At 57.6% G+C, this 11581-nt stretch overlaps 3 protein-coding genes across 8 annotated transcripts in view; 1 reads left to right on the top strand and 2 right to left on the bottom strand.

The window, feature by feature from the left end:
• The window catches only part of LOC113215902 (longitudinals lacking protein), a 129848-nt gene that overhangs the window by 18033 nt on the left and 100234 nt on the right, over nt 1–11581 (top strand). The gene's annotated exons all lie outside the window — the stretch shown is intronic.
• LOC113216898 (zinc finger protein 852-like) lies at nt 123–3731 on the bottom strand. 2 transcript variants are annotated; one of them, XM_052266676.1, is made up of 4 exons: nt 3064–3731; nt 2394–2948; nt 868–1425; nt 123–788 (listed from the first exon to the last, which is right to left on the bottom strand). In XM_052266676.1, the coding sequence occupies exons 2-4, from the start codon at nt 2464–2466 to the stop codon at nt 442–444; spliced, it is 978 nt and encodes a 325-aa protein (XP_052122636.1). In that variant the 5' UTR covers nt 2467–2948; nt 3064–3731; the 3' UTR covers nt 123–441. The 2 variants fall into 2 exon arrangements, with proteins under 2 accessions (XP_052122636.1, XP_052122637.1); XM_052266677.1 differs by having other exon boundaries at nt 883–1425.
• Nucleotides 6751–11473, bottom strand: LOC113215868 (translation initiation factor IF-2-like). Of its 2 annotated transcripts, none has more exons than XR_008011032.1 (3): nt 11118–11473; nt 10290–10610; nt 6751–7962 (listed from the first exon to the last, which is right to left on the bottom strand). XR_008011032.1 is itself a non-coding variant. In XM_026435533.2 (3 exons), exon 3 carries the CDS (start codon nt 9936–9938, stop codon nt 8490–8492), a length of 1449 nt encoding a protein of 482 aa, XP_026291318.2. In that variant the 5' UTR covers nt 9939–10018; nt 10290–10610; nt 11118–11473; the 3' UTR covers nt 8184–8489. The 2 variants fall into 2 exon arrangements, 1 of the variants encoding a protein (XP_026291318.2); XM_026435533.2 differs by lacking the exon at nt 6751–7962 and adding an exon at nt 8184–10018.

Genomic DNA, 11581 nt, shown 5'->3' with positions numbered 1-11581 from the left:
GCTCTTTGTAGATGAACCTCTCTGTGCTGTGCTTATTCTTGTAAGTACCTCATAATTAATAGAAATTAATGGGGCTTCCAACCCTAATGTACCATGCACTTTCAACTTGACCCACTTCTCTCTCTCTCGCTCTCTCTCTCTCTCTCTCTCTCTCTCTCTCTCTCTCTCTCGCTCTCTCTCCTCCCTCTCTCTCTGTTCTCCCTCACCAACACGCACTCGCGTGTCGCGTGCGGTTGCGGGGAAGTCCCAGCCACGAAGCAGCTCGCTACGTCCACTTCTCTCAGCTCGAGGTGTGTCCGAAAAATCGTTCGGTCAGCGGTCGATCGGTCAGTCGGTCGGTCGGCCGTGATTGACCAGCCTCGCAAAGAAACCAACCAATGCCGAACCACCGATCGACCGACCGGTCCCGCTCCACCTGAGCTTGCGGACACCCTTATGTCTCTACGGTGCTGAGCCAAGGACCTGCGCCAGCCTCTCCCGAATGCGCGCTCTGACTAGCAGGGGCTCGGCCGGGGGCTCGGCCGGGGGCTCGGCCGGGGGCTCGGCCTCACTCACGGGGGTGGGGTCGGGTTTGTCGGGGAGCAGCTGGTTTTCGCTCCACCGGTGCTCGGCCACCACGTGCTGCTGCACCTGTTGGTTCCGGTCGAACCGGCGGCTGCATCGCGGGTGGGGGCAGATGTGCGTCGAGCGCCCGGAGTGGTGCGTCGCGTCGTGCTCCTGCACGGCGGCCTCACCCACGAGCGTCTCGTCGCACGAGAGGCAGACGGTGGCGGAGGACTCCGAGAACCCTGCGACAAACGTGACACTCAGAAATGGCGCCAACCACGAACCTCGCGCCCCTCCAACGCATATCAGGCAGTCACCCACCTTCCATCCACGGACCTTGAGGGCAGTACGCCTGCGACGACTCGTCCATGGCCACGGCGACGATCTCGTCGGGCCTGGCCCCCGCGGGGAGCACCTGGGAGGTGGGCGGGCTGGGTGGGCTGGGCGGCGGCTGCAGTGCTCGCGGCTTGTCTGTCATGTGGGGGTGGCGGCCCTTCATGTGGAGATGCAGGAGCGCGTTGCTCCTGAACACGCCCTCGCACCCCCGACAGTGGTAGCCCACCTCCTTGTGGGTCCACTGGTTATGTTCCAGTAATGGGCCCTTCCCGACAAAGATCTCATCGCACGCATGGCATAAGTAGCTCCTCGGGGCCGTGGGGGCCCGCACCGGCCTCTCGCTGCCCGGCACGTAGAGCGCGTCGCGACGCAGCTCCTCGTCCTCCTCGTCCTCCTCTTCCTCGTCCTCCTCGTCCTCCTCCTCCTCCTCCGTGGTCCACATCTCTCCGTCGTGACCTTCACCGTCGTGATCTTCAAAGTAGTCTTCATAGGATCCACCAGCTTCCGCACCGCTTTGCTCCTCCTCGGAGACGTAGTCCGTTTCTGCAACATTGAAAAAAACTCTTAGCCTGAAGTGATTTTAAATTTGTTTAAAGAAATAATGCAGGACACGAGAGGATAAAAACAAACACCAATTTGTATCTTGCAAACAAACAAAAAGTAAAATAAATCAGCACTTAAAACAGATTGTGTATTATACACTGACAGAACAAAGCCAATTTATCAAGCAGCACCAGCGTGTTGTGGTTTTTGACCTTCAGCTTTATTTTCTACTTTGCTAAAATACACTACATCACCAAGCCCATCAACTTGTAGTTATGTAAAACAAACATGCATTCAAAGACTTAAGCATGCACTACTGTACAGATGGATAAGGAGAAAACCCATGACCAACATAGTTCAAAAATAATAAAACTTTATTTTAAGGTTTAAAACATCACATCTAATTTTTCTATAGATACAAAATAAAAGACACATATGGCACAAAGGCTACTACATAGAACTAAACACATTCCTCATTCCCATGCACTTTACTTTTTGCAACAGAACATCAATTGCATATTGCTCTTTAGTGAGTACGAGACCAAAGAAACCATAATCTCTGCCGAACTTTTCAGTAGAAGAGAATTACAATTGATTAAAGAATTGTAAATAATGATTAGATATTATGAGACATTATAAAATATTATAAAATATTTGATAAACTTAACTTTCTAAATTCTAAATTTAAACCAATTCTGCTGTTTTTTGATTACTCGAGTGAATAAACTCGAGTGGGCATCTGTGTAGTTCTTTGGCCAGCAACAAAACGTACTAAACGCAAACGTCCTTACACCGAAAACTACAAGTTTTGGTCGGACTGTTAAAATTTAATAAAATCTCACAAGATTATAAAAAGAAATGTCATTTAAGTGAGAATAAAGGCCGTGTACTTTTGACTTGAAAGTTTTCGTTCCGTAACTATGAATCTACAAGCAACCTAAATGAGAATCAATGCTACGGGGACTTACGGCCGTATGCATCTTTTCCATATTGCACCGCGCGTTTTATCAAATAGTTGCCGGTTCTTCTCATATTAATCATATTTGTGACATGCTACTGCATGATAGACACTCAGTCCAGGGTTATACATTCTATAGTGCTGGCCTGGCTGAACGTTTGGCTGGCCGATTGGCTGGCCGATGGGCTGGCCGATGGACTGGCCGATGGGCTGGCCGTTGGGCTGGCCGATGGGCTGGCCGATGGGCTGGCCGTTGAGTGCCGCGGTGTCTGCCACGACGGCAGCTCTTCAACGAACTTGTCGGGGTGCTTTTTAACCAAGTGCTTGCGCAACTGAGCGTTTGATTTGGCTTTGTAAAAGCAATGGCCACATTTCCAAAGCAAGTTTTTGTGATAGTTCCGGTTGTGAATCCTAATTTCGGTCTGATCGTGAAATGATGCGGAGCAAGCGTAGCATCTGTATCTGTTGAGTTTCTTCGACTTTCTGTTCTTTTTCGGCGCGATGGTCGGCAGAAGGAACGTTTCGTGGCGGTCCGAAGGCTCCTCCGATCTTGTGCTCTCATGACCTGTAACAAGAGGAAAGCGTCAGGCCTGTCGTGTAGGTCAAGGAAGAGAACAAATACAATTGCACGTCCCTGAAGGACATTGCGTGTTGGCAGAAAAGAGTCGTCAATCACAAACCAGATCGCATAAAGCGTAACGAAGCGGTCGTTGGGCTGGCCGTTGGGTTGTCCCTTGGGTTGTCCGTTGGGCTGGCCGTTGGGCTGGCCGTTGGCATGACCGTCGAGCTGGCTGACGGGCTAGCTGTTGGGCTCACCGCCGTTTGTCTGGCCGCTGGGCTGTCCTTTGGGATGACAATTGGGCTAAACGTTATACTGGCGCCGTTGGGCTGGCCGTTGGGCTGGCCGTTGGGCTGGCCGTTGGGCTGGCCGTTGGGCTGGCCGTTGGGCTGGCCGTTGGGCTGGCCGTTAGGCCGGCCGTTGTTCTGGCCGTTGGGGCCGTGTAGACGTGTCCGTGCGAGGTCGGGGTGGGCCGTGGGGACCCTGACCTCGGCGTTGAGCGCCGCGGCGTCTGCCACGACGGCCACTCCCTTGCGAACATGGCAGGGTGCTTTCTCACTAAGTGAACGCGCAACTGTCCATTTGACCTGGCTTGGTGAGCGCAATGGGGACATTGCCGGGACAGGCCTGTGTGATGCCTACGGTTGTGATTCTTCATTTCGCTTAGATTGTGAAACCTCCTGCGGCAGGCGTTGCATTTGTAGACTATCTTAGCCCTTTTGCCCCTTATCGGCGCGCTGGTCGGCACAAGGAACGTTCCGTCGCGGTCCGGCCCCGGACTCTCCTGACCTGTAACAAGAGGAAAGAGTCAGACCGGAGGTGTAGGTCAAGGAAGTATGAATAAATACAATTGCTCGTCCTTGAAGGTCATTCCGTGTTAGGCAGAAGGAGTAGTCAGCTACAAACCAGATCACAAAAAGCACAGCGCACCACACATGCATGCAAAAGGCTTTGCGGCGCGAGGAGGTACATGGCAGGTGCGTTGGGTGCTAAAGCCCCTGCACAGCTGGCTGGCGGGATGGCCTACCCATCGTGCTGCAGGCGCCATCATAAGGTTGCCCACGCTGCACATGCGGTTTGCAAACCGCTAGGTCCGGGTCCGAAAGAACCAATAAACACTTGCGTCGGCATGGCTCACACTCGGTGAGCGATGACGAAAGCAAAATACCAGGATGCTACTTCACGCCGCGCACTTTCGTAGCCATAATGCACCGCATGCACGGGTGCAGGCGGATTTGCCTATCCTCGCCGCTTCTTATGCCCCCGTGCGTGTAGTGTAGGCAACCCGCCCGCATGCGTGCACAGCTGCAAGCCCCCTAGCGAGGGTTTGCTCGTGTCGCACCTTCTGGATACATTGAAATTTGAGGATTTCTCAAATGTATGCAACAAGATCCAGAGCGACATTTTGCGTCTACTTTGGAGACAAATTTTGGCTTATCGATTCTAGACATCTTTGCCCATGCTACTCCCACATTTGAGACACCTCAAATTTCAATGTAGCGTGGCCATAACGTAGGGAACTTAAATAATGGAGGCCTCTTAAAAATTAGGGGGCAAACAGGGTTGGAAAAACAATTATCCTTTATTCACACTTGTTTCGTCAAGAACGTATTATCGATTTGGCGCTTTTCAGAATTATTTTCTGCAGCCATTGTCATATTTTCTAGCAAGAAGCAGGTTAAGAGTGGAGCCTTAAATTTTTGCGACATGTTCGTCAATTGCATTCAGAGTGATGCCTGCAGAGGAGCAAATTTAACTGGCAGTGGAACCGGCAATAGACTCCACGGTGGAACCAGCGGTAGATCCCGATGTGGCACCCGCGGCGGCACCCGCGGTGAAACCAGCAGCGGAACCAGCGGTGGAACCAGCAGTGGACCCAGCAGTGAAACAAGTGGTGGAACCAGAGGTGGAACCCGGGGGGGAATCAGGAGTGGAACGAGCGGTGGAACCAGCGGTGGAAACAGCGGTGGAACCAATGGTGGAACCTGCTGTACATTCTGCATTAAGGCTAGTCACATATTCCAGGAGCATTTTAACGTGAGTGCTTTTCATTTTCGTGAGAAGTTCGTCTGTCTCATTTTCAGTGCAGCCCGCAGTGGAGCCGGCAGTGGAGCCCCCAATCGACCCCTCAGTGGAGCCCGCGATGGCTCTTGCAGTGGATCTTGCAGTGGATCCTGCAGTGGAACCAGCGGTGGAACCCGGGGTGGAGGCCGGGGCGGAACCCGGGGTGGATTTCGCTGTACAGTCAGAATTAAGACGTGTCATATATTCCAGGAGCGTCTTCACATGAGTGCTCCTCATTTTTGTGACAAGGTCGTCGCGGAAAAGTTTCGGATTTTCCTTGATTCCGTTTGATGGGGGGCTCGCAGTGAAGGCCGCAGAGGAGGCCACAGTGGAGGCCGCAGCGGAGGTCACATTGGAGGCCGCAGTACAGGCCGCAGAGGAGGCCACAGTAGAGGCCACAATGGAGGTCACATTGGAGGCCGCAGTACAGGCCGCAGAGGAGGCCACAGTAGAGGCCACAATGGAGGCCACAGTAGAGGTCACAGTGGAGGTCACAGTGGAGGTCGCAGTGGAGGTCGCAGTGGAGGTCGCAGTGGAGGCCGCAGTGGGGGCCGCAGTGGAGGCCGCAGTACAGGCCGCAGTGGAGGCCGCAGTGGAGGCCGCAGTAGAGGCCGCAATGGAGGCCGAAGTGGAAGCCGCAGTGGAGGCCGGAGGCCACAGTGAAGGCCGCAGTGGAGGCCGCAGTGGAGGCCGCAGTAAGACATTTGCTGGGGTCCGCAGTGGGTCCAGTAGTCGAGATCTCTGTACAGCAGACCATGGAGCACACCGCGGCCCGTCGTTTGGGGCGTGGAGTGCAGCGTTCCGTTGGACGTTGTGTAGCGCTCGGTGTATCGCTTCTTGTGGGGCGTCGTGTGGGAAGCCGGATGAGCCCGAACTGCTGCGCGTGCTCCTTCATGAAGTGGGCGGCCAGGTCGCAGTGCTTGGCGTACGCTCCAAGTCCAGGGCACAGGTCACAGGAGATGCCCAGCCCCTCGGCCGCCCAGTGCTGTCTGTTCAGGTGGGCCTTGAGATCTGGCACACGGGTCCGGCACACGCAGCAGAAGGCGGCGCCCTTGTGCCGGCGCCTCACGTGCGCCTTGAGGTCCGGGACGAGGGCCCGGCAAGAGTTGCAGAAGGTGAACGTCGGCGTGACGCCTTTGGCGGGGGCGCCCGGAGGGGCACCCGGAGGGGCGCCGCTCTCCTCCACTTTGGTCGCCGGCCAGCTGGCCTGCAAGCTGGCGAGGGGTGGGCGTCGGGTGCTGTTGTTCCCCTTACGGGATGCTGGTGGGCGAGTAGGCCTCGGGGCCGTCAGCCGTGGAGTTTTCCTCCGCGGTGCCTTCCGACGCGGTGGCTCGATGCTGGCCGGTCGCCCGTCCGACGCGAGAGACCTCACGCTACCCGGGAGAATCGACAGAACACCTCCCTGAAGGTCCCCGCCGATCGGCTCCGCTCCTGCAACAGGTTGCGCGCTGGCCGGCTGGGTGGTCAGAGGGATGAAGGAATCGTCCACACTCTCCACATCCACAAAATCATCCTCCCGATGCTCCGCCGGCACTTCTGGACCTGCAACATGGGGAGAGTGTTTTAGGCCCGCAGTCTGACGTGCAGGCGAGTAAGGCCCGCACGCGTTTGGGAAACAAAATTAGTTCGATTACGTATGGGACACAACATACACACTACACCACCTAAAACAAAGCGCTTATAGCGCATAAACATGACATGCAGCCCAACAACTTAACGAGCGAGAAAAACAGAATGAAGAGAGTTGAACAGCAATATCCATTTATTCACATCTATCTTGTCTACATTATCTTTTCTATTTACTGATTTTCACGGTTCTTTCCTACGCTTGTCAAAATATCAAGGACAAATTTAACAGAAGAGCTTTTCATTTTAGCGACTAGATCCTTCTCGCAAAGAGGAAGAGTCGGCACCGAGCCGACGGGGTCGACCGTGGCCTGTCGTGGGGCCAGCACTGTGGCACGTTGCTTGACTAGTTCACACTGAGCGGCACGTTGCTTGACTAGTTCACGCTGAGCGGCGCGTTTGGTGGCGCGCTGGGCAGCGCGTTGGGCAGCGCGTTGGGCGGCAAGTCTGCGACGAGCAGCACCTTTGCGTCGAGTGGCACGTTTGGTGGCGAGCTGGGTGACGGCGAGGGTGACGGGTCGCCTGCTGGCACGCTTGGACCGTCGCCACCTGGGCAGTCCAAAGTCGGCGGGGTGCTCCTTGATGCAGTGGGAGACCAGTGCGCCGTGCTTGGCGTGCGCTCGACTCCCTGGGCACAGGCCGCAGGGGAAGCTAGGGCCCTCGGGCCCGGTGTGCTTCCTGACCAGGTGGACGTTGAGGTTCGGCACGGGTACCCGGCACACGCAGCAGAAGGCGGTGCCAGCGTGCCGACTGCGCGCGTGGGCCTTGAGGTTGGGCTCCGGCACGATGACCTGGCATATGGCGCAGACGGAGGACTCGAGGGACGGGCCGCTCTCCACGACCGCGTCCACACGTCCGGGGCCGTCGTCTCGCGGCTGTGGCACCGCTTCAAAGCTGTCGGGCTGGATGGTCGGGAGAATGAACACGTCGTCCCCGTTCTCCACATCCAAAATCTCGTCCTCCTCCGGGGCGTCCTCCGGGGCGTCCTCCGGGGCGTCCTCCGGGGTGTCCTCCGGGGTGGCGTCCTCCACCCCCGGCTCTTCTACTTGTGCACTGTACCCGACGCTGTCGGGCTGGCTGTTCGGCAGGATGAACGTGTCGTCCACAGTAACACCGACCCCCTGAGGTCGCTCCACGCCCACGCTCTCGATCTCCCCATCGGCCAAGTGCCTCGCGCTGTCGGGCTGGATTGTCGGCAGGATGTGCTGCTCCGAGCACACCGCACGCCCGTCGTACTGATCGCACTTTATCAGACGGATGGTCGGCAGGATGAAGGCCTCGGCCGCGCTGACGTCCCTCCGAGGCTCCTCCGGGTCCCGCTCCTCCGTACCTGCAACGGAGTTAAATGGTTAGAGAGGGCTATGGGGGGGTTGGCATGGACCAGGAACTACGAGAGGGCGCTAAAGAACATGCACTCCAAGGAACAGATAGTCTACTTGGTGGAAGGCACAGTGTGGTGGTGGACGACACTCAACGGGCTTATCATATTCTTTAAAAGCAGCAACGATAGCAAGAGCAAGCGGGCCCTTAAAAATCACACAATCTACACAGTTTAAGGACGATCTCACTTTATTCAACAAATCTTACATCTAATTTATTTACGAATACAATAATAATTGGACAAATATCAGACATGCTGTAAACTTGAAAACCGAGAATGAGAGATGGGACAGCGTTACCTACTTAAAGCGGGTACAGCAACTGGTCTATGACGTGGCCACGGGCCTGACAATAAAAGATTAATGCAAATCTAAATTTACGACTAATATACAATTATTGCAAATTGCACAGCTTCAAAAACACATTAACTGGCAAACGGTCACGAAATAATCTACAAAATTAGCAAGATTGGTTCTCTTACTGTGGCATGATGCCCCTTGCTTCAAGAGAGTCCGTTTCTAACACACTTAAAACATCCGTAAGCAAGTATTGATTGGCGGGTAGCTCCTCCAGAGGAGTTTCTTCAACAGCCGGGGGCTGCGCCACACCTGGCTGAAGAGTAACTTCCTCCAGGACATCAGTTGGGGAAGGCGTAGCCGGCGGCACTGACACTTCACCCAGGACAGGCTGTTGGCCAGCTGCCTCCTGGGCGGCGCGTGCGGGGTAGCGCAAGGACCGCTTGAACGTCTTCATGTGCATGCTCTGCAACAGGGCGCGGCGCTTCGTGCTGCCGACGGGTCTGCCGCGTTTCTTCACCCTCTGCGGGCCCGGAGGCGCAGGGGGGCCTGCCGAGGAGCCCGAGGCCGAGGCACCCGGAGACGCACTGGGTCCCGTTCGGGACGGCACCAGGAAGTCGAACATCATCTTCTTCAGGCGTGCCGTCTTCACGCCCAGCTTCAGCGGGCGGCGCTTTGAAGTGCTCCCCGGCGGCCGCCCCCTTCCCCTTTTCTTGGCTGGGGGCGCGGCCGGCGCGTCCAATGCAGCCTGGCCGGCGCCCACCGGCGTCCCCTTGTCCACGGCACTGCCGGCGGCGAGCGGGCTCTGCGTCTCCTTCGGACGGTGCACGCCCAAAGACACCAGCAGGCGGGGCTTCTTCGAAGTGCTTCCCGGAGGCCGGCCCCTCTTCTTGACCACCGGCGCGTGCACAGCAGCCTCGCCAAGGCCTGGCGAGGTGGCTGCGGCGTCCGCGGGCGCGGGGTCCGTGAGGTCCACGAAGGAGAGCTTGGAGACAGCGGGGACAGTCTTGGGAGCCGAGTAGAAGGTCGCTGACGGGATGACACCCTCGTCCTTGACTCCGTTGCATTTGACGGGGTTGGGGGCCTGCATCTTCTTCTTCTTCATGGGGCGTGTGATCTGAACTCCCTGTCCCAGCCGGCGGGGCTTCGCCGTGCTGCCTGGAGGTCTGCCTGGTCCTCGTTTCTTCGGCGCAGTCAGCGACGGGATCGCTGAGGGGCCCGAGGCTTGCGCGTCCACCCGTTCGACGGTTACACTGGCAAGGGGTGTGATCCCGGGCACCAGGATGGGCGACGGTACCTGCCCGTCCCGGGCAGAGGACCCGGCGGGCGCGGACAACTCCGTATTGATGGCCGACGACTCAGGCTTCGGCGCGGGCGACTGCCACGGCGGAGGGGCGAAGGTGTAGCTGCCGGGGTGCTTCCTGAGCACGTGCGCGCCCAGGCTGCAGTTGGTGCGGAACATGGTCGGGCAGGTGGGGCAGGGGTAGCAGGGCAGGCTGTCGCTGGGGTACGCGGGGTGGTAGAGGAGGTTGTGCTGCCGCATGGCCTGCATCCCGTCGAAGGAGCGGACGCACGAGTAGCACCGGAAGCGCGCGCGGGCCTCGCTGCTGCCCGGCGACAGGGCCGCCATGCCCGACAAGACGCTCCCGGGCAGGATCGAGGGCACGTCACCGTCCTCCTCCTGGACGAGGCCGTCGACCGGCTCGGCAACTGCAACAGAGGCACATTGCTCAGCGCAAGAACACGCCGTCCAGACGAGCCTTTAACCGCACCCACTCGACATATCCTTATCAACCCTACGAAAAATTGGAAGACACACATTAAGTTAAAGACCAATTGCAGCAAGCACAAACGTGCAAGTCGATTCTAAGACCGCACCACCACTACTGTTTATTTCTATTATTTTTTAAAGTACAAAATCACTATCTACGTGTTGCAAGTTGCGTGCACTAACACACAGGCAGAGGCCGCACCAGCGTACCAGCTTAGCGCATGGTCTTGCGCGCGCGCGCCACCGGCTTCCGCTCGGGTGCTGGCTCGGGCACGAGTATGAGGCCGTGCTTTGGCAGGTGGCGCTTGAGGCCCTGTCGGTCGACGAAGGTGGTCGCGCACTCCGGGCAGCGGAACATGCGGTCGGCCGCGTGGCTGCGCTTGTGGCGCGACAGCTGCGTGCAGTAGCGGAAGGTGCAGGGGCACTCCGGGCACTGGTAGGGCGCCTCGCCCGTGTGCTGCCGCAGGTGGGTCTCGGCGTTCCGGCGGGTCTTGAACGTCTTGTGGCACACGGGACACTCCTTACCTGAACCTGAACACAGAACAGCACAGGGTTAGCACAAAGCAGAGGGGTGCGAGTGGATCTAAGGAAAAAGAGGGGGGTGAAAGTGAAAGGCATCCGAACAGCAATGTATCGACTTTATTTACAACTATAATTTTTGGTAAAATCTCATTTCTTTGTGGTTCGTCCACTGAGGGCTCGTTCAGAACGTACGCCCGTCATTGGTCGTCATGAACCTGCCGAGCAAGCCTATGCAACCTCTCGGCGCCTGACAGGTAGGCAACATCTCGCCTGCAGTGCATGCGTGTACTGCGGGCTGGCCTACCCTGAGTATCGCAGGCGCTGATCTTCCGTAGACCTCTCAGCCAAACGGACACGCTATCAGGACGATCCATGAGCCCGAAATTCAGACCGCGTCTTTCGAGCCACCCCGAACCCGAAATGCAGCCCCTGTCGCCCACGATTTTAAAACGCTGCCTCGAGTCAAAGTCACTTTGTCCCCCTCCTCGACGGGGAAAGCGAGACCAACGTGCGCACTTTATGGTCTCTTGCCGTCCTTGGCCTTGGCCGGGGCGAGCCGCATCAGGACAGGTCGCGCTTGCCGTGGACGCGCATGTGCCTCTTGAGCTTGTAGGGCTCGAAGAAGGCCTTGTTGCACACGGCGCACACGTGCGCGCGCTCGCCGCGGTGCGTGCGCTGGTGGCGCTGGAACGAGGCGAGCACGGCGAACGAGGCGCCGCACTCGTCGCAGCCGTACGGCCGCTCGTCCGTGTGCGAGGACTGCATGTGGCGGTTGAGGCGGTACGCGTTGCCGAAGCTGCGCTCGCAGACGGTGCAGCGGTGCGGCAGCTCGCCCGTGTGCGTCGCCTCGTGCTGCGCCCAGCTCCACTTGCGGCTCAGCACCTTGCCGCAGAACCGGCACGGGTAGTCTGGAACAAAAAGAGGCGGCGGTTAGGCTCGGGCTGCGGGCGGGGCGCGGGCGGGGGGCGGCCCTCGGTGCG

This window comes from Frankliniella occidentalis, unplaced genomic scaffold (genome assembly GCF_000697945.3).
Source record: "Frankliniella occidentalis isolate FOCC.00 unplaced genomic scaffold, Focc_3.1 Scaffold41, whole genome shotgun sequence".
NCBI lineage: Eukaryota > Metazoa > Arthropoda > Insecta > Thysanoptera > Thripidae > Frankliniella > Frankliniella occidentalis.
The sequence above is the reverse complement of the archived record's forward strand: the minus strand, read 5'-3'. Positions and strand labels throughout refer to the sequence as shown.

Excerpts from the sequence above, each read along its gene's own strand:
- LOC113216898 (XM_052266676.1), bottom strand. The coding sequence starts at position 2,466 with ATGATTAATATGAGAAGAACCGGCAACTATTTGATAAAACGCGCGGTG. Across the intron at positions 1,426-2,393 it reads TGGAAAAGATGCATACGGCC|AAACGGACTACGTCTCCGAG; the intron begins GTAAGTCCCCGT and ends TCAATGTTGCAG. Across the intron at positions 789-867 it reads TCAAGGTCCGTGGATGGAAG|GGTTCTCGGAGTCCTCCGCC; the intron begins GTGGGTGACTGC and ends CGTTTGTCGCAG.
- LOC113215868 (XM_026435533.2), bottom strand. The coding sequence starts at position 9,938 with ATGGCGGCCCTGTCGCCGGGCAGCAGCGAGGCCCGCGCGCGCTTCCGG.